This window comes from Engystomops pustulosus, chromosome 10 (assembly GCF_040894005.1).
Source record: "Engystomops pustulosus chromosome 10, aEngPut4.maternal, whole genome shotgun sequence".
Taxonomy (NCBI): Eukaryota; Metazoa; Chordata; class Amphibia; order Anura; family Leptodactylidae; genus Engystomops; species Engystomops pustulosus.
The window spans coordinates 58,626,623-58,652,340 of NC_092420.1; the positions used below are offsets into that span (position 1 = coordinate 58,626,623).

Below are 25,718 nucleotides of genomic sequence, written 5' to 3' on the forward strand. Positions count from 1 at the left end.
GGGGTCCAACCCGGTACTAGCATGGTGTACCTAATAAAGTGGCCGGTGAGTGTAATATATATATATATATATATATATATATATATATATATATATATATATGCTGTATATCTGTGTGTATGTTGTGTGTATATGCTGTATATGTGTGTATATACTGGATGTGTCTATATATATGCTGTTTATGTATATGTATGTTGTATATACTGGATGTGTCTATATATGCTGTATATGTGCGTATGTTGTAGAGAATGGATGTGTCTGTATACATGCTGTATATCAGTGTGTATGTTGTGTATACTGGATGTGTGTGTATATATTATATATATAAAATATATATGCTGTATATATGTGTGTATGTTGTATGAGTGTAAAAATGATTGTGATTGTGTAAATGTGTGTGTATAAATATGTATGTATTTTTAAAGGGGAAGGGGGCCCCATTCAATGGTCTGCTATGGGGCCCTGACCTGATAATTACGCCACTGAGCTCTGAGATATGTCTGATCTCTCTTCCTATGTTTCAGATACTAGGGAATGTTCAGAAGGTAAATGAAAGTGTTTATAAACCATGGACTCTGATAATCTAACCATATTGTCACCACACAGAACGAGAGGGATCATGACGTTTTGCTCAGAGAGTGCCTGCCCACACTCTGGAATTTAACACTGATCATCACTGAATGATAGGAGCTAAAACAACAATAAAACTGAGTGAAATTGTAAAGTGAGAGGTTAAAAATTATCTTTATTGTGTAAACATCAGTAGGGGATTGAAATGTGAGAATTGTTTTTAATGGGCAAAGCGCTTTAATAGAATAAAGGGCTTTAAGAAAAAAAAAGAGCATGCTTTCTTTGTCTATTATTTATTTTTTCCAATTCTCCAAGAACATCTTCAAATTATAACAGAGGTAATAGGTTTAAGCAAAAAAAACCTACATACAGTATACCTGCACAACCTAAATACATTTTCATGCAATTACAATGAGTGTTGATCTTCTGGATATACATTTCAGTTAAAGTAAATGTAACACCAATTTTTTTTTTGACTCAGGACAAAATATATTTGTTTTTATTTTGATATTTTTTTTAAAAATCACCTCTTTTCTAACCATTATGGCTGGGACTGTCTTTTTGCTTGAGCTCTAGTCACATCATTTACTAATATGCTTTACAGCAGCCTCATGGCAAGACAGAGATGATCTGGAGGCTTGTTTTCTGCATGAAAAATGCTACTTCCTACTCTCAGTATTTAATATTCTATGTAATGTACTTACATAAAAGTACAAATGCAAGAACAATAAAAAAAATGCATTTGAACCATTTTTTTGTTGGTTCTGTTTTTACAGCTTTCACTGATCGTTTCAACGACCCCTCTACTTTATTCTTTGAGTCGCTTCAATTACTGATATTCCAAATTGATGTAAAATTGATGTAAAAGTTTTAATCTTTGTATAATAATTTTTTCAAAGTTTTTCCATATTCTGATGCCAATAGCTTTTTACGGAGCTGTGTAAGATGTCATTTTTTTTGCATGGAGAAATGATGTTTTGGGGACTGTACAATCTTTTGACCACTTTTTATTCAAAATTCAACGGAGTTGCGAAACGTCGAAACGTTGTTACTTTTGATGCTGTTTCCCATTACAGGATTCAGTAATACAGAGCATGTTTATATTTATTTAGATCTAAAAGGAGAGTGATTCAAACATTTTGTTTTTCATGTACCTTTTAAAAAATGTTTTGCAACCCTACTTCAACCCTAGGGGGTCTGATCACTCCTACCATATACTGCATTAGCACTGTAGTATATGGTGGAAATGCTACTGATCAGTAATGGTTTGCCTCCAGCAGAAAACACCTGGTATGTATGAAGAGGCCTCATCTCACTAGTTCTTGTAATAATGTCACTGTGATGAAATTCCATCCTGTATATTATTGCCGTATATACTCCTCTTCATGTCATTGAACAAATGATGTGTAATATGGTTCTAGCTTCTATCTCCAGTCTTTCTCCTATGATTTTCCAATGCCCACAAGAAGTGTGATCAGGAATGTCAGGTTCCCACACAGGTAGATAAGTAGTAGGTAAACCTCAAACTTCACCTAAAATAAAGATAATGAGGTAGAATTAAAAGAAAAATATGACCCAGTGCATACATAAAGTAATTTTCCAAAATTCTATAAACAGTTCTGTAAAATAAAGCCCACTCATAGGTGTTGTCCAGGATTACAAAAATGTTTTATTTAGAATTTTTTATATATGGCTATGGGGAAGGCTTTAAAAATAATAAAGAATTTATACTCACCTCCCGGATCCTGCTTAACCCTAGCCGGCTCCTGCCAGCTCCCAAAGAACACTGTGCAGCCCCGGGGCACTGGCAGACCCTGGGGCTGCCATAGGAGGAATGGATCCCCCCAGTAAGCGCCACAGGGGGGTCCGATGCATTTCACAAGTCCCTTAAGCACCGCAGTCACATACGTGTAAGTGGTTACCGATCGCAGATGTTACAGGCGGGTGTAACATCCAAAGCTTCTGGAGCAGGTGCCAGAAGCTTGACGTAATAGTACGTCACAATGTGGTAAGTCCCTGCTGCCCGTGACATACTATTACGTCAAATGTCGGGAAGGGGTTAAAGACTATGATTAAAAAGAATTTTTCCTTATGCCTAAATGGTTCTTTTCCATGGCTGCAATGTTACAAAAATCAGTTTGTAAACTTATATGCAAGTCAACTGATGTGAGTCATTCACACTAAGCAAGTTATGCATATTAGTTTTTCCGTGCAGTGCCCTGCCTCCTTGTTCCTGCTTGGCAGGTCTAAGGTCTCATGCACATGAAAAAAAATGCCCATATGTGTGACCATATTTACGGGTAGCATATGGCCCCAGGGCAATATGACCATCTTTTTTAATAGTTGTATTGTGCACCATACTGTACCGTACTGTCAGCAAGATGTAAAAGATTGCAAACTGCAACCCAAAACCTAATTACTTATCGCAAAGTGCCAGTACGGCAATTTAACCAGAAAACTGAGGGTTTAGTTTAGAATCAATTTACACAGGACTGTCTGAGCTTGGATTCCAGCAGTCCTATACACACTGAAACGGCACTTTTACACCATTTTACATCACATAAAAGAGTAATAAAAAGTTATTAAAAGGTCACGCAGTCCTCAAAATGGTAGCATTGAAAACAACGGCTCATTAAGCAAAAAAATCACACCTCCCCAGCTCCGTGCACTAAAGTTATTAGCGTCACAAGATGGCGAAACTATTTTCTTTTTCATACACTGTTTTAATTATAGAAAAAGCATTAAAACACAACAAAACCTACAAGTCTGGTATCACTGTGATAGGACCGAACCAAAGAATAAAGGACACAAATGATTTGGAGCGCACAGCGAAAGTATTAAAATCCAGCTTCCCAGTACACAACATGGAATAATAAATGAGAAGTAAAATATGTTACGCAAAAAATAAGCCCTCACACAGGTATAAATATATAAATGCACATATAAATTTATAATATAATATGCATATACATAAATACATACATAAAAATACATATGTTACTTACTCTTGCTTAGGTGTCTGTTGTTCCAGGGGGGGATGCAGCATCTGGAGTTCGGGGCAGTGTGGTTATGAGGCATGAGTTCCAGGGGAGGGGGTGATGGGGGGCAGTGACCGGAATTGAGCGGGGGGGGGGGGGGGAGTGAGAGCGGCCGGAGTTCTTGCGGGGGGGTGGGGGGTGGGGCGGCGGGTCTGCGGTAGCGGGCAGAACAGGCTGGGGTTCGGGCGCGGGGGGGCTTGTGGTAGCGGGCGCAGTTAATGCCGTGAGTTTCGGCCCGGTTGCGGGCGGAGTTTTATGGGAGGTGCGGGAGCGGGCAGGAAATCAGCCTTCCTGCTGATCTATTATTCCCCATGGATGCGCTGAATTAAAAAAATAAATTAATACACTCACCTCAGACTCGGCGTTCCTCCGGCTGATCACTGCAGCGCACACGGAGTAAGGTTGCCCAGCGCTGGCAGCGTAATGACATAATTTTGCTGCCAGCGCTGGGACGCTTTACCGTCCTGTGCGCTGTTGTGATAAGAGTGACAGAGCAGGCAGTGTCGGGCCGCCCTGCTCTGTCATGGCTGTTAGCAGTATCGGAGCGCAGCTCCGATACTGCTAACAGCCATGACAACCAGGTGTGGACAGTGGTTGTCCGCACCTGGCAGTGGTTGGGAGGATGGGGCGCGTGCCAGCAGTGAGGGCTCCGCGTGCCCTCTCTGGCACGCGTGCCATAGGTTCGCCACCGCTGATATAGAGCATGTCCTATTTTCTCATGTATTTCTGTTCGGTATGCGCCATAGAAGTCTATGATGTATTATGTCGTATTTACGTTCACTATTCAGGGAGACCAGAACCAGTGCGAGTTGCATTCTGTCAGCTAGCCAATAGCCAGCTAGCCATCATTTGTCCAGATCATTTTATAAAGATACGGTACGGATACAGTGCAATAAAGGTGAAAAACATACAGCTCTATATACAGAACCAAAAACATATTAACAGGTCGTGTGCATGAGGCCTAAGAACTATGATATTCTTTTGTATGGAACATTGAGAGAGAGCTTTGCTACATCATTGGACACTTAAAGTCATGTGACCAGGATGATGTCATCAAAGTCCTGTTACGTTTGCAATGTCTACCCTATCTGATCATATGAAATCACAGCATGCCTCCATAGAGGATGGGAGAAGTGGAAGTCTATGGAGGCTGATGTGATTTCATGTGATCAGATACATACATGAGGTAGACGCTGCAAATGTTACAGGACCATAGATGAGGTCAACCAGGTCACATGACTTTCAGTGCCTAATGATGTAACAGAACTCTCTTTCAAAGTTCCATGCAGCAGAATATCGTAGCTCCTAGACCTGTCAATCAGGAACAAGGAGGCAGGGCAGAGCAAGTACAAAAAAATATGCATAGATTCTCATGATAAGGACATCGTTTTGCCCTTATACAAATTCCTGGTCAGACCACACATGGAATATTGTGTACAGTTTTGGGCACCAGTGTATAAAAAGGACATAGCAGTACTGCAATGGGTGCCGAGGAGAGCAACCAAGATTATGGTATAAACTGCCATTAGAAAGATTTGCCTGATCCCTACATTGTCCCTCTCCGTGTCTATAAATTTAAAGTAAATTTACCCCCAGGAATCTACTTATCAAAGTAAATCCAGTGGCAGATTACACATGCAGAAGTTGTGTTTGCAGAAGCATTGTATGGGCTGCTTCCTTTTATAGTCATATTCTAATGATGTGGAAATGCTACAGGGGGGGATCCAATAAACTCTTTGAGGGTTAAGGCTATTACTTGCCCTTCGGAACCCTGCAGAGACACCCCTTTCGCGTTGGTGTTGTTGGAGGCCCCTGCATACATAGTATCATAGCATCATAGTATATAAGGCTGGAAAAAGACGCAAGTCCATCAAGTCCTACCTTTAAGAATTAAATAAATGTTTTATCCCCATAACCCGTGATATTTTTGCTCTCCAGAAAGGCATCCAGGCCTCTCTTGAACATGTACATAGAGTCCGCCATAACAACCTCCTGCGGCAGAGAGTTCCATAGTCTCACTGCTCTTACAGTAAAGAACCTTTGTCTATGGTGATGGTAAAATCGCCTCTCCTCTAGGCGTAGAGGATGCCCCCTTGTCCTGGTCACAGGCCGAGGTATTAAAAGATCTTTGGAGAGATCCTTGTACTGTCCGCTCAGGTATTTGTACATTGTAATGAGGTCTCCCCTCAGTCGTCTTTTTTCTAAACTGAATAATCCCAAATTTTGTAATCTGTCAGTGTATTCTAATCCCTCCATTCCCCTAATAATCCTGGTTGCTCTGGTGATGGAAGCTAATGCATGTGCACAGAGCATTCCTGAAGCTGGGGGAGCTAAATGATGCACTGCGCTTGTCTGGGCCCATGCCATCGGCTTACACCAGCATTGCAGAAACACAAAGGGGCGTCTCTGCAGAGTTCCAAGAGGCGTGTAATAGCCTTATCCCCAAGAGCTCGCAGAGGATAGGGTATGCCTCAAGTAATCTTTCCACATCATTAGCATATGACTAAGTAAGGATTTTACAGACAAATATAAAGCACAGACTTCACGACTGCTGGCCAGACTGTAGCTCCGGCACTGGAGTCCAAACAGCAGATGAAAAGTCTGTGCATTATATTTTCATATAATGCAAAGACTCGGGCCTAAGAGGGCTCGGGCCTACATATGGCCTGTATTCCACAGACTAAACATGATTTTTTGCAGGGGGCCTAGGGCTATACTACCCTCCATTTCATAATAGAAATTTCATATAATTTGTAGATAAAACACCAGGTCACTAGAAAGAGAAAGAACTAGTTCTGTCATCCAGTTATTTGTCCACTGTTAAAAGCAAGTGAAGACCAACAGCAATTGAAAAGGTGTGTGCCCCAAGTGAAGGACTAGGCCCTTAAATCAATATCCAAAAAAGAGAAAATCAAAAGTTAAGTAGTACTTTAGTTACCAAAACATTTTTGCTAGCAGTGTAAATGATTTATAAATACTATTAATAATATTGATAATAAAATATTATTACCGAGACTTCTGGGTTTTTAGTGTCTCCTAATTTCTTCTTTTCTAAAGAATGAAAAAGAAAAGAGAGAAAATAGTTTTTATATTATGATAAGCAGATAGGTTACACCTTCCTTTGAATTAGGTTTAATGAACGGTCTGAAGCACAAAATATTGTACTTGAGGACCTAAGAGCACTATGAAGCTTTTTCTTATGGAGGTATTGTTTAACAGCTGGAAATATCCTGATACAATGAAATTTTAATTTTTGGCAGAATGTAATAATTTAACAGTAAATTTGTTACCTTTCCTTGCCAGGTCAGCATTAATCTCTAGGCAAACTATGGTTAAAGCTTCCCAGCCAACAAAGCCTCCCATAACTTTTACCATCCATCCAAGTCTGTAATCTAAGAACTGTAGGCCCAGGAAAAGATTTGCCACTGCAAAAGATGAGAAAAATCAACAAAATTGCCTTTCTTCTGAGCCTTTTTGCAGAATTTCAACCTTAACTCTATGGGGCAGAATTATGATATGTTGGCGCTAAGTGCCTCAGCCCCGTGGTACCGCATGGTTTTATCAGGAGTTTGCTGCGTTGTGCCTGTGGGGAATTTGTATGTCTAATGTTTAATTGCACTATAACCTGCCCCTGAACCTGAACAGGAATGCTGGCCATGCCACCCCTTCACCCCCCCCCCATCATGCCCTATCGGTATGAAGGTGGCATGAGGGCGGAATTAGGAGCAATGCCTTGCCGTATGCCAGGAATTTCACCTATTTCAGGGCTTGTATGCCAGGAAACTGTGCACAAGTCAAGGTAAATTTGATCCTATGTATTTGATGTATAAAATCATGGTACATACCTGCCAAGACTTTCATCACCAGCGCATTGACACCATGAAACCAATTGAAAATGTATCTCCTAGTAATAGGAAAAAATATTGTAAGTATTCATGCAGAGGGAATGTCCAACTCACTTTGTTAATAACTTACTTGTTGTTCTCTGGTGAAGGTCGAAAAAAGGCAATTAGGGGTTGGAAAAAGGCCAAGATCATCACAATGCACCCAAGAATGGCATGAGTGCTGACATCCTAAGATACACAAGGAAGGGAATTATTAGACACTAAAATCCAATGTTATTAGAATGTTACATTTATTCTTCTGGATTTTAGAAAATTTGTTAAGAGTTTACTATAATTGTTAGTTTTTTTTATAAGCTATTTAATATTTTATTCTTTTTTTAAGGTCCCAAATTTTAGTTCTGTTGGCCAATTTTGTGCCCCTGTGTCAACTGTATTTAAACTGAGTCTGAGCTGTATGGCCGCAAACTCGACCTGTGTTTGCAGGTTAGCAAAAAATAATGGAAGGCTGGCTAATGAAGTCATGTGACTTAGCAAACCTCCGCAAATACAATCCACAAACGTAGAGAAATTGCGTATTGACCATGTTGTTTTTCTAGCCCCATAGACTTCTATGGCAGATCCACAAACAGGGCCAAGAACAACAACTGCTCTGAGTGTTTCTCAGTGGCACTAGGCCCTGATCACCTGTGGAAAAAAACTGTTGTGGGCAAGAGGGCCAAGTGTTTTTTCCCAGGCATGGTATTATCCATTATCTTAAAGCCAGAAGAGCTATTTTTGATGAATATATAATAATAATGTAAACATACAGTATCTATGGTGGGTTTATGTTGTCATCGATATCAATACATATTGCTACTTACGTATGCCCATCCTTTAGCTTCTACAAATGATAATACAAATGATACTACTGTTGCCACCACTGTCAAAACCATGAACACGAGGTGAGCCTGCAAGTTAACAAGAGAAATGTTGAAAAACTAGCAAAGAATTTTAGTAAAGGTCATTGACAGGGAACACATGCTGAAGTTAAAGCGAACCTGTCGCCAGGAATGTCATTTTTAGCTGGTGACAGGTTCCAGTAGCCTGTGCTATGCTGATTTGAAAAGTGTCTTTATCAGCATTCTGAATGCTGCCACGACTTTATACAACTTTATTTCACATTACCTGCCTCACTTCTAGCAGCATGGTGGGAGTCTTGGGGAAGGGGGTGGGATAAGATGTTAGCTCAGACTGCTCATGCATTCATCCTCTTCTCCACACCCATTCAGCTCCTCCTCCCCACTTCCTGCCATGTGCAGTCAACAGGCACCAGAGAGAGGAGGATAGTGTAGAGAATTGGAAGAATGCATCATGACACAGACATACAGACTGTCGCCCACTCCCTCTAGGACTCACCACACGCTGCTGGCTTGGAAAACTTGCCATTTGTTCCGGCATCTCCATGCACATCTCTCCTAACCTCTCATTTAGCTCCTATTTGCTCAGACTCCTATCTCCTCTCCGTAGACTGTATATGTAGATGATTTTACTTTCTGTCTTTGTCAAGGCATAGTTAACGAATGCTGACTGTTAGGACTGTTTTTTTTATTCTAGAGTTGTAGTAGAATAATTAATTCTATTTATGGAATTCAAATACCTGGAACCAAAGAGCTTTGCCCAAAATAGGTGTCTTTGCAGCAGTTTTAAAATAACGAGCAAAAATCATCCCTATAGTTCCTGTAGTCATCCAAGCAATAAGCATGAGGGCTCCTGCAGATGTAAAATGATAGGATATAACATAAAAAAGTACAGTTGTCTCATCCCAAATAATAGCTAACTGTGTATTGGAGCTCTATATAAACAGTATATGTGCAAAAAATCCATATATTTTGGACCTTTGTTATGCCATCTTCACAAACAGGGGCTTATTTACTGAGGGTTCCGCGGATTGTACTTTCAGCTGTGATAGCTACTTAGAAGGGTATTGTGTTGCATGCGATCGGATTTTGGTGCAATTGTGCCAATTTTTATGCAACAGAAATGTGTGTGGGGGGGGGGGGAGCGCTCCGGGGACGATAGTCCGCTCCTCTCCAGCATGTTGCCATATGCTCGCCCAGCTGAATGCAGCGTAAACTGTATTCAGACGGGGCTTGTACAGATTGGAGGCATGTGGACTGAAGTCAAGTCTGGCTGATCAATTAAGAATAGATTTTAGAGTAGAGAGTTTAGTACGTGGAAGATCGATTAGTAGGGAGTTACAGTAGTAGTCTAGGCGATAGTGAATCAGAGTGACAACTAGCATTTTGAAGGTTTCGGTTGTAAGAAAAGGGCAGATTCTAGAAATGTTATTGAGATGTCTGTAGCAAGATTGTGCAAGTGATTACACTTATGGTGCAATGTAGACTCCAGCACAACCCTAAGACAACGGGCCTGCTGCCTTGCGCTTATAGTGATACCAGAGACAGAAATGGAGAGGCCAGGGTTTGGTCAGCTAGCCACTCTGCAAGTTTTATTCCCCATTTTTTCTTCAGTAGGGTGACTACATTGCAAAGATTGAATTCACACCAGAATATTCAGCAAAAAAAATTAAATGCTGTGATTTTTAAATAATCAAGGACCAATATTTAAAAAACCCCAACCATTTAACTGACATAGTGGGGCACATTTACTAAGAGCTTTCTGCCAGTTTTCTGACGGACTTAACATATTTTTTCTAGTGGAAGCTGCTTGCACAGGTATTTAGAGGGGTATTCCGGGAATATGAACGTCTGATACACAAACCCATGATGCTATAAATAAATGAATGTAACAAAACTCAATGTCATTAGTCACAAAATGGAGCTTAATTAATTTGATTTTATGATTCACAAAATATTATGGCCTCTCTAAAGTATGAGAAGTTATCACCAAGATGGCCGCCACTGGGATCCTTTAGTTCTCAGTATCTCCTCCTACCTCTTAAGCTCCTTTTCTTGCTCTGTTACCATGATGTTTAACCTCTTCCCGCCGATGCCCTTTTTTGTTTTTGAGTTTTTCATTTTTCACTCCCCAGCTTCAAAAATCTGTAACTTTTTTATTTTTCCATGTATAGAGCTGTGTTATGGCTTATTTTTTGCGTAACAAATTACACTTCAAAATTTAATATTCCATGCCGTGTACTGGGAAGCGGGAAAAAAATTCCGAATGCAGTGTATTTGCACCGTATTCTTGTGGGCTTGGATTTTACGTATTTCACTATATGCCCCAAATGACATGTCTAATGTATTCTTTGGGTCGGTACGATTACGGGGATACCAAATTTGTATAGGTTTTATAATGTTTTCATACATTTACAAGAATTAAAACCTCCTGTACAAAAATTTTTTGGGGGGATTTTGCCATCTTCTGGCGCTAATAACTTTTTTATACTTTGGTATAGTGAGCTTTGGGAGGTGTCGTTTTTGCGACTTTTGATGATGTTATCATGTTTAGGACTGTACGACCTTTTGGTCGCTGTTTATAGAATATTTTAATATTTTTTAAAATGGCAAAAACGTGTCATTTTCGACTTTGGGCGCTATTTTCCATTACAGGGCTAAACGCAGTGAAAACCGTTATTATATTTTCAAAGATCGGGCATTTTCGGATACGTCTATACCTAATGTGTTTATGATTTTTGCTGTTTATTTATATTTATATCAGTTCTAGGGAAAGGGGGTTTAGAATTTTTATGTTTTTTTATTATAATTTTTTTTTTTTAGTTTCTTTTTACTATTTTTCAGACTCCCTGGGGTACTTTAACCCTAGGTTGTCTGATCGATCCTACCATATACTGCCATACTACAGTATGGCAATATATGGGGATTTTCCTCCTCATTCATTACAATGTGCTGATAGCACATTGTAATGAAAGGGTTAACACGAAGCAGCCTCGGGTCTTCGGAAGAGTAAGACCCGAGGAAGACCCGAGGCTGTCATGGCGACGGATCGCCGCTCCCCGATGACGTCAAGGGGAGCGACGATCTTCGGCAAGATAGCGGCCCAAGCGCCGCCATCTTTTTGAAGCCAACGGCGGCGATCAGCGGGTGTTACCGGTAAGCTTTTGCTGCAATATGCACCCGCACCAGACATGTGATGTAGTATTATGTCACATGTTGGTAAGGGGTTAACTGCCATCACCAAAACACAAGCCATATTGGATGCACTGCAACCAACCGACTACAGCCAAACTTAGTGGTTATCACATGACCTGCCCAGGCAGGTGCAGGACATATGATGTGGACATTATGTCCTGTGTCTTCTCCGCACGGAGGAATTAAACCGACTGACTAAAGGGCCGGTAGCATTTTAATGTTTCAATACAGTGTATGTCATTAGAAGTTTTCTGCTAAAAAGAGCAAAATTTTAAATAACAGCTAATTATATTTTAGCTTATATTTTATTTACCAATTTGTATGAATTATGCTAATTCCTGGAATACCCCTTTAAGAAGTGCCTGCTTCACAAATGTGTAGCATGAAACCGTTTTGTGGCGCAGCTGCACTAGCCACCATGTGACATAAATTAGGGGGCATTCCGGAGCTCAGTCCATCCGTGCCTCTGGTGAACTCTGTTGGGCCAGTGTGGGGAAGCGACAGATTCATGATTTCTGGCGCATGTTCTAAATGAATCTGTTGCACCCAGCATTATACACGTGCAGAGCACTTTTAGTGCAGTTTCCCACATTCTTAGTAAATGTGCCCCAGTGAGTTAGCCTTCTCTTGCTTAATAATGTTGTAAAACTTTTATAAAAGTCTAAAATTAAATTCAGTCTCATGCTGCTCTTGGCAGATATTTTGCTCTCAATGGTGGAAATAGACTGTCCATTCACATTATCCATTGGTTTTCTAGTAATAACAAATGAGTTAGCAGTATCAAAACCAAGCAGCAACCACAACTTCTGAAAAGTTATTATTTGAAAGTGGTATTCCCATGAAGACAAGTTTCTTAAATGTACTCAAGATAACAAAATAACACATTCTCTAATTCACTGTTATCAACAAAAATACAGCCTTTCACAGATATAATTCCAATCTGTCTCTATCAGTCATGGTGTACACAATTTCAGTTGCCCGTAGATATCTAACATTTAACTTCTGAGTTTAGAGAAGTCAACTTGGATTTCTTTGCGACGGCCATGAAGCTAAGTTTCTCTCTCTCTCTGCTCCCTGCAATCTAGCCCCGCCCCCTGCATTTCAGGACTGAAGTCACACTGACACAGACACTGACTTCCTGCCGGCAGCAGCATGAGGATAACTACAAGCTACAGACAGATAAATTCTTTATTGGGTGAGGAAGGCACAGCAGATCTAGTGTGTTGTGGAATTGCAGAGATTTTGTAGTGCTATAGGAATCTTGTTGTGGAATAGTGTGTCATTGTGTGCTATAGGAATCTCAGGGATCACATCATCTCTGATCTGTGTCATATCTCTTTCTATGTTGTCAGATACTAGTAAAATGTTCAGAAGCTAAATGAAATTATATATAAACCTTGTACCCTGATGATCTAACTACACTGTCAGCTCACAGAACTATAGGGATCACACTGTGTCTTAGAGAGTCCCTGCCCACACCCTGGAATTTTGCACTGACCAGTCTAGGAAGTGATAGGAGTAGAGATGAGCGAGCACTAAAATGCTCGGGTGCTCGTTATTCGAGACAAACTTTTCCTGATGCATTTCCTGAAGCATTTTTCAAAGGGACCATGGTTCGGGAATAAAATGTGTTATTTAATTGAAATAGAATGTCTTCTGATAAGTTAGCAGATGTATGCAAACATCTGCAATCTATTCTTCACTGTTCCGCGCATATATTATCTCCCGACAAGTTAGCAGATGTGAAGAACAGTGAAGAATAGAATAAAAACAGTGAACAGAGTGAACACAGGATCATTTAAGTGAAAAAAACAGTGAAAAACACAGTGAAGAATAGATTGCAGATGTTCTGCAGATCTGCTTACTTGTCGGGAGATACGCTGTCCCGGGATCCGCTCCTCTGCTTCCACTGAAGTCTCCCCGATGCCGTCTTATAGATGTTTATGTACTGGATGAAAAGCGACACCAGAAGGTAGATGAAGAAGAGGAACTTGAAAAGAAGACTCCCGTCCAGCGGCAGGTCAGGGATGCGGCAGTGACACACCGGCTCGGGGGTGATCAGGGCGGTTATCGGAGGGGCGGAGAGGCCAACAGCGCTGCCATTTCTGTTTCTTAACCCTGTGCCATTGCCACACGTCCCGCCAATCAGAGTCTACAGTGAGGGCAAAGCGGATCGGCTCAGTTGCTGCCGTCTTGGACCCCTTCTTCTGCCAGGCATGACAAGGTACCGGTACACAATCAACAGTCAGCGCCAGTCCGACACATACAACACAGCGAGCAGGAAGATTCAGCTACATGCAGCGGCTCAGTCATCAGTGGTGGCGAGTGCGGGGCGCGGGGCTGTCTGCCGCATGTCGAGCCCATGCAGGGTGCACGTCTTGGGGGAGGGTTGCAGGGGAGCGGGACACCCCTCTTCCTGCAGACTCGGTCTCCCCAGATTTCTGCTTCCCTTTACTCTCCGCAGCTGCCCAGGAGCTATATATTGTTCTTCACATTTTGTTCGCACCGTTCCGCGCCCTTCTGACAAGTAAGCAGATGTGCCGAACATCTGTAATCTATTCTTCACTGTGTTCTTCACTGTGTTTTTCACTTAAATGATCCTGTGTTCACTGTGTTCACTGTTTTTATTCTATTCTTCATTTTTCTTCACTGTGTTTTTTTAATTAAATGCTCGATCTCGAGCAGGGGAAATACTCGTCCGAGCAACGAGCCATTTCGAGTACCTTAATACTCGAACGAGCATCAAGCTCGGACGAGTATACTCGCTCATCTCTAGATAGGAGCTAAAACAGCAATACAATAAAGTAAATTGTGAAGTAAAGGGTCAAAAATGCTCTTGTGTTAACATCACTAGGGGCTTAAGATTTGAGAATTTTCTTTCATGAGAAAACCTTTTTAATGCTTTATGGGAAAGATAGATGAAGCTTTCATACTTACCATGTGTCTTTACCATTACGTGTGAGCTCTTCTCTCTATGAGTCACATTGGAAGTGGCAGAGAGATTAACTTTGGTGTCACTGGAGAATACACCTGACCCATGAAATCGGATCCTTCCTGAAGAACACAGTTATGACAGGTTTATATAAAAAAAGATTGGACTTTGTATGGGAAACAGGCACACCCCTACTTTTAACATATTATTACGTAGCTACTTAACGTTTGAAGAGTAACATTAAAGATATTATCATCAAAGGAAATACATCTTTTATAGGCCTCGAGTACACATTTGTAGTTTTGTGAGGGCTTGTTTAGATGAAGATAGTTCTGTTCTTACTGGGAGCATTTTGGGCACACATATTGAAAATCTATTTCAATGGCGTTTCTTATTTTATGTTCATTTTTTAGCACACAGTCTAATAAACATATGACTTTAGGAGAAGATCATTGTAATTATAAAAAAATTATGTTTTGCTACTTTTGCTAAATAAAAACATTTAACTAATCGTTTTATTTCCACATTGGGACTTGTTTTTGTGAGATCAGCTGTTATTTTCATTGTTACCATTTTGGGCTGCAAATTACATTTTACTTATTATTTAGTCTTTTTGTAGATGCAAAATGAACAAAAACGTCAACTCTTATATTGTTTTCTATTTTTTTCACATTAAGTTTTTCAGCACTCCAATATACTCATTAGGTTTTTAGTATGTGTTAATACAGTTGCAGCAACACCAACTTTTTACCATTTTATATTTCAGCATCATAGAAGATTTGGTTGTGAGTAAAAGCTTCTTTCTTCTTTTAACATATAATTGAACTGTTTTTATTTTTACACTATTTCATAAGAGCAGTACACATATGTCTGACCTGGGTTTTCATTAGGTATAACCTGGCTGCCATGAAAACTTATTGTTACCGCATGTTCACTTCTGGGCGCTGATGGGATAACCTGCTTGCTTTTGCTCTAAAGCACTAAGCACTGAGATGCTCCATTTACTGATGATGCATCAACTAACAGTTTTAATAACCAGCACTACATTTATTTCTGATCATGGCTTTACCAGTGCATCACTAGTGTATAACTAGCATATTCCATTGTTTTATTATTGGAAAGGGCTGGATTTCTGAGGCCCCAATGATTCTGAGCATTACAGCAGGTGTCAGGAACCTTTTTGGCGGAGAGAGCCCTGAATCCCACACATTTTAAAATGTTATTCCGTAAGAGCTGTACAATATGCACATGCCCCCAAGCAGATAGGTAGTCCCAGTTTCACGGGTGGCCCTGCGATCTACGTCTCAAATCGGAGGCATACCTGTGCCCCTCTCCGTGGCGGCTCCCCTTTCTGAGCTCACTCAACTCACCACTTTCAGCCTCCCATCCTGGCCGGCCAGCGCACGCACCGGCACTCACTAATTAAAAAGGCCAGTGCAACGCTGATTGGCCCTTCCCACTTCCATGTCTCCTATAAAGACCGGCGGCTCCAAGCTTTATCTTAGTGCTTCATGCCGATGAGGGAGCTTTCCACATTGTTTCCTTCACAAGTGTTGACCTCCTGTTGTGACCTGTTCCTTATTCTGCCCCTTCGTTGCCAGCCCTGATCTCTTGCTCCATCCCTGACCTTGCATCATTGCCGCCTGCCTTGACTGCCTGTCTGTTCTTGACCACGAGACTGCCTAGTGATCCTGTACCTCAACCATGGCTTCCACCATGGATAAGTCACGCCTGTGGAACAACCTGATGGTACCAGGCTGCAGCAAGACCATACTGCTTTGAGGCGGGCTCTGGTGAAGACCGGATGCCACTTAGATTCCAGTCTCAGGTGTCTGCTTACATCATTGTCTGCGGTGGCCCAGGGGGTTCGCTACTCCAAATCCTGACACCCACCACATGCATCCTAGTAGATATTTAGTCACAGCAAAAAAAAAAAAAGAATATTCACTTACCAGCACTCCCTGCAGCCAGCTCCTCATTGCTCCCATGGCGCCTGGGTCGTACAAAGCACATAGGCAGCGGTAACATCGCTGCTGTGTCCAGTGATCAGTCTAAGAGACATACAGCAGCCATCGCTATTTATTAAAGATCCGTCTGAGAGCCAGATGCAGCCAACAAAAGGGCCACATCTGGCTCCCGAGCCATAGGTTTCCTACCCCTGCATTACAGTGTTAACTGTACTGCATTTTTACCATTCCTTTCACAAGGACTTAGGTACAATGTTGCTCCTTAAATACATGTAAAAGGTCTGTCTCAGTATTCACACTCAACACAATTTAATGTTTTCCTCTTCTATAGAAAAAAAACATGCACATTAGCTCAACATTACCCACCGTTATCCGCAGGTCCATAAGCCACTAATATGTAGTATGTATCAGAACTGTTAGTGGATCTGGCTTGGTGAGTGGGAAGTTGGGTTGAGATCTGATTTCTTGAAGTAAAGGAACATTGGATTACACCGCTGTTGAATGATGCCATCCTGACATCTACATTGCTCTGTCAATTAGGATATAGAATATTGACAAGAAATATGTAAGTAAATCTGAGCAAAAATACAATGGGATCCAGAGAAATTTTGTCTCGCTGGTATCATTATCTTGCTTACAGCTATTTCAGCTCTTTTTAATACGAAATGATAGGTAGTCATATGGGTGGACAACATAGGATCTAGTTAGCACACATATCTAAGGCCCTAGACCACCAAGACGTAACAAAATCTTTCCCGAACTAGGCTACCTGGAAGTGGGCCTACTACACACACTACACAGGACAGGAATCCTTGCATCATGCGGAAATCTGATTCAAGCACTCCCTGTGTACCAGCCAAATGGCTGGGCTGATGCTGTAAGAACTGTAACTATGCTGATGCTATAGTTTGTCCGGTATACAGGATAAGGTTTAATGTCAGGATAATCTGTATTTTTAGGCAATGAAAGGTTTGATCCTCCCTAGGTTTTGTACAGTGATGGGGTTAATAATAAGAATTGTAGGTGGTCTAAGGGAGTCAAATGGGTAAATTTTAGATGACTGATACAGGTATTGGAAGGGTTTACAATAATGACTTAAGGCTACATGCACACTGCCGTGTGCCCGCCGCACCGTAGCACGGCGGGCACACGGCAGCGCGGGGAGAGGAGGAGGAGGTGAGCGCAGCTCATCCCCGCCCCTCTCCATAGCGATATATGGCCGCGGCGCCGTAATACGGGAAAACATAGGACATGTCCTATCTTTTCCCGGGCTACGGAGCGGTACGGTGCCGCACGTGTGCTGCACCGTACCGCTCCCGTAGGGCGCCGTGAGCCCATAGAAGTGTATGGGGGACGTATATCGGCCGCATATACGTCGGCCGTATATATGTCCCCCATACATGTGTGTGAATGCAGCCTAAGTCTACAGCCTTGTCCTTGCTATAAACTCAGAGAGATTGAGGGGCAGTGCATGCAGTATAAAGCAAACACAGATCCTCTGCCTTTGTCGCAGTCTCAGGGACTTTTTTCATGGTTATAACTTACCAATGGTAAAATGAGAGGTGATTTCCTTCCTTCAGAGTAGGCATGTTGGATCTCTACTTGTCCGCTTGAATTTATGACACATGTATATATGTCATCTTCTCCCTGAAACACAGAGTATTAAGTAAACGGTTGAATGATATTGTTTAAGGAGAATAGAATGTTGTCACTTTTATATTTCTCACCATGAGCTGATCATCTGAAAATCCAATGGACACATATCCTGCAGAAGGTCCACTTATCTCGAAATGATATGCACCCCCATCATTCACAGCAGAGGACATGAAAAAACAGTTAGTAGTTTTGGAGGGGTCACAATTAGAAGGACTGCTTAGGCAAATTTTCTGTGTACCACAAGTCTCACTGGTAATAGATGTAGGTGGTGGGTAGCTGGAGGAAGCAAAGGTAGTTGGTGTTGATATACTGGTACTTGTACTGGGTGGATGGGAAGTATTTGAGGCAGAACTGAAAGATACTGGGCTGCTGGTTGTGTTGAGGTCAGGGGAATCCTATTAAAAGGAAAATATTAAGATATTATTCAGAACAAAATAAGATCCACTTAACATCTTGGTTATAACATCAGTTTTTTTCATCAGTTATTTGGAGCCAATCTTGGCAGTGATAGCATTATATTCTATTAAATTATTTCCATTATACGTTATCTCTCTGTGATCTCCACAACTGGTTTTGGCTCAAAATGATTGGTACATAAAAAAGAAGTAAAATAACCAAGAAATGAAGTAGCCCTTAATATGGATCAATGTGTACAGAAACATTGAACAGCAAAACACATAGAAGGTTATTATCTTTTATTTTCTTTCTCTGTCTTTGTAGTCTCAGCTCTTAGTCAAAAGCAGGTTTTATTTGAAACGTTTTAGGCACAAATTTTAAAAAAGGTGCAATCTTTTGCGCAACTCATGCCATTGTCTGCCCTACGCAAGGTCATGACTGGAGTGGCTTTGCGCAAATATTTGCACCTTTTTTCGTGCAAATCAATGTTAAAACAGGCGGTAACATCTGGAAGCAGGAAAAGTACAAAGACAAATTAGGTGCAAGCCAGGTTTACTGCTATATGGCGAATTCCAGCACACTACCTGAATATTGTGCAAATGCCCCATTGGGCAAAAAGTCACTGAAATACATCCAAAAAAACATGCGTCAGACTAAGGCTACATTCACACGACGATGTGCCTGCCGTACTGTAGTATGGCGGGCACACGTCGGCACCCGGGAGAGGAGGGAGCTCTGCTCATCCCCTCCCCTCTCCACAGCGATATATGGCACACGGCACCACATTATGGGGAAAGATAGGAAATGTCCTATCTTTCTCCCGGTTATGGGACGGTACGTGCCGCACGTGTGCAGCATCGTAGTGCTCCCGTACAGTGCTGTGTGTCCATTGCCGTCTATGGGGGACGTATATCGGGGACATATGTATGAATATAGCTTCTCCAAACAATATACTTGGACTGGTATGGCTGCAAAGGAGATGCAGCACTAAACCAGCTCTGTGGACTCCTTTAATCAACCACTAATCATAAAGTAGACTAGTATATCCTAGGTATATGCCATAATGTTACATGCTAAGAATAACCCACAAACTTTTTATGGTGACAATTATGGTCCTTTTCTGTTAGATACTGTCAGGTACAAGATTGTGAAGAATAGCATGAAATGAGGATGAAGATGAAGATGGCTAAGCAGCAGATTAAAAACTGGAAATACTTGGCTGAGGTACCACTACCTGGCAGAGGACCTATGAGCTTGAGGGGTTCTAAAAGGTCTCTAGGCCCATTTTGGAGAGACAAGGCAAAAACTTGTTGAAAAGAAACTCATTGGGGGTCATTTACTAAGGGCCCGAATCGCGTTTTCCCGACGTGTTACCCGAATATTTCCGATTTGCGCCGATTGTACCTGAATTGCCCCGGGATTGTGTCGCACGCGATCGGATTGTGGCGCATCGGCGCCGGCATGCGCGCGACGGAAATCGGGGGGCGTGGCCGAACGAAAACCCGACGTATTCGGAAAAACCGCCGCATTTAAAACCCGAAAAAGTGTCGCTTGGTGACCGCTTACCTTCACCTGGTCCGAGGTGGTGCATTCCGGCGCGTGGAGATGATTTTCAGCGCAGCAGCGCCACCTGGTGGACGGCGGAGGAACTGCCTTCATGAATCCCGGCCGGACCCGAATCCAGAGCAGAGAACGCGCCGCTGGATCGCGAACGGGCCGGGTAAGTAAATTTGCCCCATTGTCATTACACTTAATATAGAACTGTATTTTTGGAATTAGTGTTAAACTGGTGGAATGGCTGAATGTCTCTGCAATATCGTTGTTATAAAACAGCAATTATTCTATTTCTTTATAAAGCAACGTTATGATTTCATTTAGCTATGTCTTCCACTTCTCCACTAATAAAAACCTACAGAAAAGAGACATGTTTTGGGATGCTAAACCTTACAGCTATTAAAAAAACTTACATTGAGCTCAGGACTTTCAACTCCCACCCAGAATATTGGTTTTGATTGAAGAATTGTAGCTCTAAATCAATGCAAAAAAATGTGGTGACTTGACTAGTATTAGGGACAATGAATGCAGATTACAAAGGTGAATAATCTTGAAAATATAAATTGTACTGAGTTGCAAACTTTCACGCTGCAAGTGTAATAACAATCACCCTAAGAGATAAATTTTATAACATTATATAACATTCTGCTGATAAGTTGAGCTGCTTTCCATAAAATGGAAACAATCACTTGGTCATCAATCTCACACTGCTTAATAACTCCAATGTTTGCTATCTGTTGCTGTGTATCCATGCATCCAAGGCAAACCTTTTATATGACCTTGACTATGCAAGACAACAATATTTCCTTTGTTTTAAAAGTCATATACTAATCCAGCTTCTTTTTTTCATTGGTTATCTCAGGCAATTTATTACACAGCTAATGTATGTCTTAAACATGAATATTTCATTATCTGTATGTACAAGGACATGTACAATGATTTAAAGGTCTGTATGCATACAGAGGGAGCATTCTACATATGTTACTTCAAACTTCTATATGCCTGAAAATCTATTGATATTATTTAAAGTATACCCAATCTTTCAACAAATTTAGAAAACATCTGTAGTTTAGAAAGGGATATACAGTTTCTGGGCAATATGTAGCTTCTTTATTTTATAACAGATCTTATCTCTATCTAAAAGTTTGTACTTCTCGTTGTTCAGTGGAGACCTAGTCGTTATGATGATTGGAGAACCTGCGGCATTGATGAGTTGATACCTAGCTGATGAGTAGAAACCTAGATGATATGATGAGTGGAGACCCAGCTACTACGTCTCTCTGATCTGCCTAATACATAGAGATTTTAGGTAATCTGACACCTCAGGGAGATTCTGTCCATCTTTCCAGCAGGTGAAATACTTAGAATGTAATGAACCCCTTGAGGGATGGCAGAAGGATGAAGGATATACATACAAAAATCTGTATTTTATTATGTTGTATTGCTCTAAACTGATAGAATACTTACTTAAATATTACCTTGCCCACTGACGCTGGTGCCACCCACAGTGCTGAAATATTGGATTTTTTGCTTGAATCTGTCTGCGTAACAGTAGAATTCTAGGATAAACACAAAATAAAAGCCAGAAAATAAATTCAGCAAGTGTTTCCAATGCCAACACGAGCTACAGATGGTACAGTCTGGAGTCACATATAAGTAGCGGAAAGTGTAGATTTTTTTCGATAACAGCTGTCTGTACAGTGCATAACTATAAACTGGAAAAAAATTAACTGCTATATAAATGATCTAGGACATTAGGACATACTTATCCCCTTGTAATTCTATAACAAGAGCTGTACCTCTCTAATTTTAGCATTCACAGTCACCTCAAGTCTCCCAAACTCTAGATCCTAAATTCCAAAAGAAAATGTGTACGTGTGGGTTTTAGTTGGGGATATCTCTTTATCCTTTATACTGATATCTAGTTAGTACTACTCATATATACTCACCACATTTGAGCCACAAGTGAGGGCTTGTGATTTAGGATTTGTCACAATGAAATGGCCGACTATTTCATTTCCAGGTGTAGTGCGTGCTTGCAAGAGAAACCCATCAAAATATATTTCAGGATTGGCCTGCAGAGTGACTTTAAGAAGGTAGAACAGTTATATTACTTTTATGTGTTCCGTTCTTGAATTGAGAACATACAATATTCAACATCAGTATTGGGTATGAGCACCAAACAATCAAACTTACACCTGTACATGCCTTGGCATGCTGTCAATGAGGTTGTCTGAGGAAAGTTCTGACGCAGTGAATGCACTTGGGCAGGTAAATCATCAAGAAGGAAACTCCCTTTGTAATTGCTGACTAATAATGTCCCGGATGTTCAGGGATGCTGTAGACCATTTTAGAACATAAGGGCCATGCAAGCTTCTTACAGTAGCATCAGAATTTTGTGGCCAGATATTGTTGATTAACGGGAAACCTTAAAGGGGTTTTCCCACAAAAAGATGTTAGGCCTTATCCTAACTTGCTGATCGGTGGGGGTCTCAGTGATGAGACCTTATGGATCACGAAAATGAGGGGTTGGATGGGGTCCCACGTACCTCTGTCGGACCCCTTGTTGCTCTGTCAAAGTAATGGAGCAGATGGCCGTGCATGACCGTTCTGCTCCATTAATTTCCATGGAGCTGACGGAAATTGCTGAGCACCGTACTCCTGGTGGGTGATTTGTGCGGCTGCCCAAGTCAGCCACCCCAATGGCCATTCTGCTTCGGCTGGGGGCCCTGGGCAATCGGCCACTTTGCCTGGCCGTTTCGCTGGTCCTGGGGAGTAGACTTTGCACCTGCCTCCAACATCTATCTAATCTGACACCTCAATCAACTCTCTAATCTTGTTGCCTGCAAGATGAAATTCACAGAAATTTCAGAGTGAAAAGTATTTTAGGAAAGAAGGAAGGAGGGAGCACATTGTAATGATAAGATTTATTACAAAGTTTCTTGTATTTGCTTTTACTATGAATAGTTGGTTATTATTGTAATCTCAACTGAAACACCTTGTCAAATGTTTTATAACTAAATAAATTATTTATATGTGTTATATGTATATAAAAATAATACATTGGAATGGTCTACGTTCTTTTAATGAAATTAAATATAATAAGAACCTAATATGCTAGCATTAAAAAAAAACAATGATTAATAGAAGATAGCCTTTCCAAAAGTCCCTAGAAGGGATAGAAGTACTAGCCAAGCTTGCACATCTGAGCTGTATACACATAGTACACTTATGGGCCCCCACTCAAGTGATCAACGGGGGGTCCTTGAGATCAGGGCCCCAGTGATCAGAGGAAAAATCCCTTAAAAGACCTTAATTGAATTGTTGGAACTTGGTTTTAAGGGAACCATCCAATTCTTCTCTAGAGAGAGACCTTTTCTTTATTATTATTATTATTTATCTATAGAGCAACATTAATTCCATGGGGCTGTACAATCAGTAAGGGGTTCACATGCATTACATTTATAAAGTGTATAAGTACTTACCAGTGATTTCATCTTCAGGTCTGTATGAGTAGCTGGAAGCAGACACACTGTATGGTGGGTCTGTTGTCTGTGGTACAGAGGTGCCATGTTCTGGTGTCATTGTCTCACATGCTTTATAGACCCTTCCATTGCTAAAAGTGGACCCATGTGAGGTCAGGAATCCAAAGATCAAGCACCCAAACACATATGCTCTCATCTAAGAAAAAAAATAATAATATATGTTATATACAGTATATCTGTTAAATATATATCTGTTTATACTTGCATGGCATCTCTAATACACATAATTTCCTGTAATAAAAGGTTGTGTTTAGCATGCTTATTGTAACATATCTTAAAGGAAACCTACCTTAATGAATCTGCTTATTAAGGTAGATCTGATGGTAGGTTCCTCATAACATCCTGAGCCTTAAGCTAGTTTTCTCTAATCCTCTAATACTTTCTAACCTGATCTAAACTATATATATCTTATATGCAAATTTTTGACAGAGGCTATCGGGGCATTGAGTAGCCTTTCCAGGTTGTTGGAGAAAAGGCTACTCCTCACTTCAGTAGCTTATGCTGTCGCTACTTCACACCATGTCATGGCGACTGCCCGCTCTGAAGGGGTTACTGTGCATGCGCAGAGCTTGAAGAAGCCGGTGGTGTAAGTACATCTTGTGTGTGAGCATGAGCTGTATCAGCAGCGTGCAGAGGAAGAGCAAGGAGATGGGAAAGCATAGGCTACTGGGTTGTGGAGAAGCCTTTGTCTCCACAGCCCAGAAAGCCTACTCCATGCCCCAGTAGCCTCTGCTGAGAATTTGCTTATTAGTTAGATAAAGGTGAAATCAGGGTAGAAGCTATTAATGAATCAGGGAAAGATAGTTTAAGGCTTAGGATGTGAGAAGGAACCTATCAGCTCTACCTTAATAGGTGGATTCCTGATGGTAGGTTCCCTTTAACACTAATCTGGTTACATAAAAAGACACTATTAGATGAACAACTTCTAGGGTGTGAAAAGGGATTTCCACCTTTACTATATTGTAAACCGACCTTATATTACTTTCAAGCACCACACCTCATGATGGTGAGACACTTTAAAATCAAATTTACATTACTATCCATTGCTTTTATCACAATAACAAATACAGCATCTTTCTATAAAAATGTTTTTTTGTATGAATAAATCTTAATGTTCATTGAATGCATCTATGCCATAATGCAAAAGAAAGGCTAATATAAGAGAGAGGGTGCACAAAAAGACCATAATTCATATCATGTGATACCCAAATTCATAAAGCACAACAAAACCATATCAATATAAAGCATAATAATAATAGTAATAATAATAATAGTAATAATAATAGTAATAATAATACAATAATATCTTTAACATAAATTACTTTTTGATAGAATAATAAAGAAATAAACTAATTGTTTCTTTATCTATAGTACAATATTCCCTGCAGTTGCAGTCAGGTCAATAAGTCGAGTACTGTAGAGATGAACAGTTAAGTACTTTGTTTTTCTGCAGTCCAATGGTCTGTTCAAGCATCCTGCACATACAGTAACTGGCAAAGAAAATCGGAAAATGTTTAACTCCACTATTACCAAGTATATAGGTTCTAAAGTAAATACTATATTTTTGTTAGTGCAAAAGGACAATTCACTGACTTTTCTTTTTAAACAATCTATTTTCTCAATAAAACTGAAGACTTTTACTCACCTTTTTTGGTTATAATGTAGTTATTGGAAACACAAGGAATCAGCTTCTTATGATGACAGGTCTAGTGTAAAGAGCTAGATGATTTACTGTTTGTGCTAGCACAATGTTAGTTCCTTGCCCTTCTTTTATGTCAGTGAATGATGAAGAGTTCAGAAAGTAATGTGAAGATTTGCCACTCCCCAAATCTCAGCAACCAATTACTGCACAGGGAATACAAAAGATACTGTACCAGCAAATGTCATATGATCAAATAATGATGGCATTAAAAACAGTGAATGTGCTAAGAAACTTGATCAAATACAAACATTTGCATAATGATAGTAGTAATGTCAGCAATAAATTCATATTATGGAATTATTCATATTATTATGTTAATTTGAAAAATAAAAACTGTTCTTGCAATTCACATCACTGTACAGCACATATTATGGATGTAAAGTTCCTGTAAATGGACTCTCTAAAATGCCTTTAAATTGGCT

General features: G+C 40.6%; 1 protein-coding gene across 2 annotated transcripts; it reads right to left on the minus strand.

The window, feature by feature from the left end:
- Nucleotides 1-992: 992 nt before the first annotated feature.
- LOC140104523 (putative ferric-chelate reductase 1) lies at nucleotides 993-25,362 on the minus strand. Of its 2 annotated transcripts, none has more exons than XM_072128100.1 (16): nucleotides 25,240-25,362; nucleotides 23,535-23,730; nucleotides 21,999-22,135; nucleotides 21,517-21,608; nucleotides 20,463-20,523; nucleotides 18,171-18,494; nucleotides 17,989-18,090; nucleotides 16,810-16,972; nucleotides 14,482-14,598; nucleotides 9,090-9,202; nucleotides 8,314-8,400; nucleotides 7,584-7,681; nucleotides 7,454-7,512; nucleotides 6,981-7,033; nucleotides 6,619-6,659; nucleotides 993-2,102 (listed from the first exon to the last, which is right to left on the minus strand). In XM_072128100.1, the coding sequence occupies exons 2-15, from the start codon at nucleotides 23,728-23,730 to the stop codon at nucleotides 6,645-6,647; spliced, it is 1,617 nt and encodes a 538-aa protein (XP_071984201.1). In that variant the 5' UTR covers nucleotides 25,240-25,362; the 3' UTR covers nucleotides 993-2,102; nucleotides 6,619-6,644. The 2 variants fall into 2 exon arrangements, with proteins under 2 accessions (XP_071984201.1, XP_071984200.1); XM_072128099.1 differs by having other exon boundaries at nucleotides 6,899-7,033.
- Between the last annotated feature and the right edge of the window lie 356 nt (nucleotides 25,363-25,718).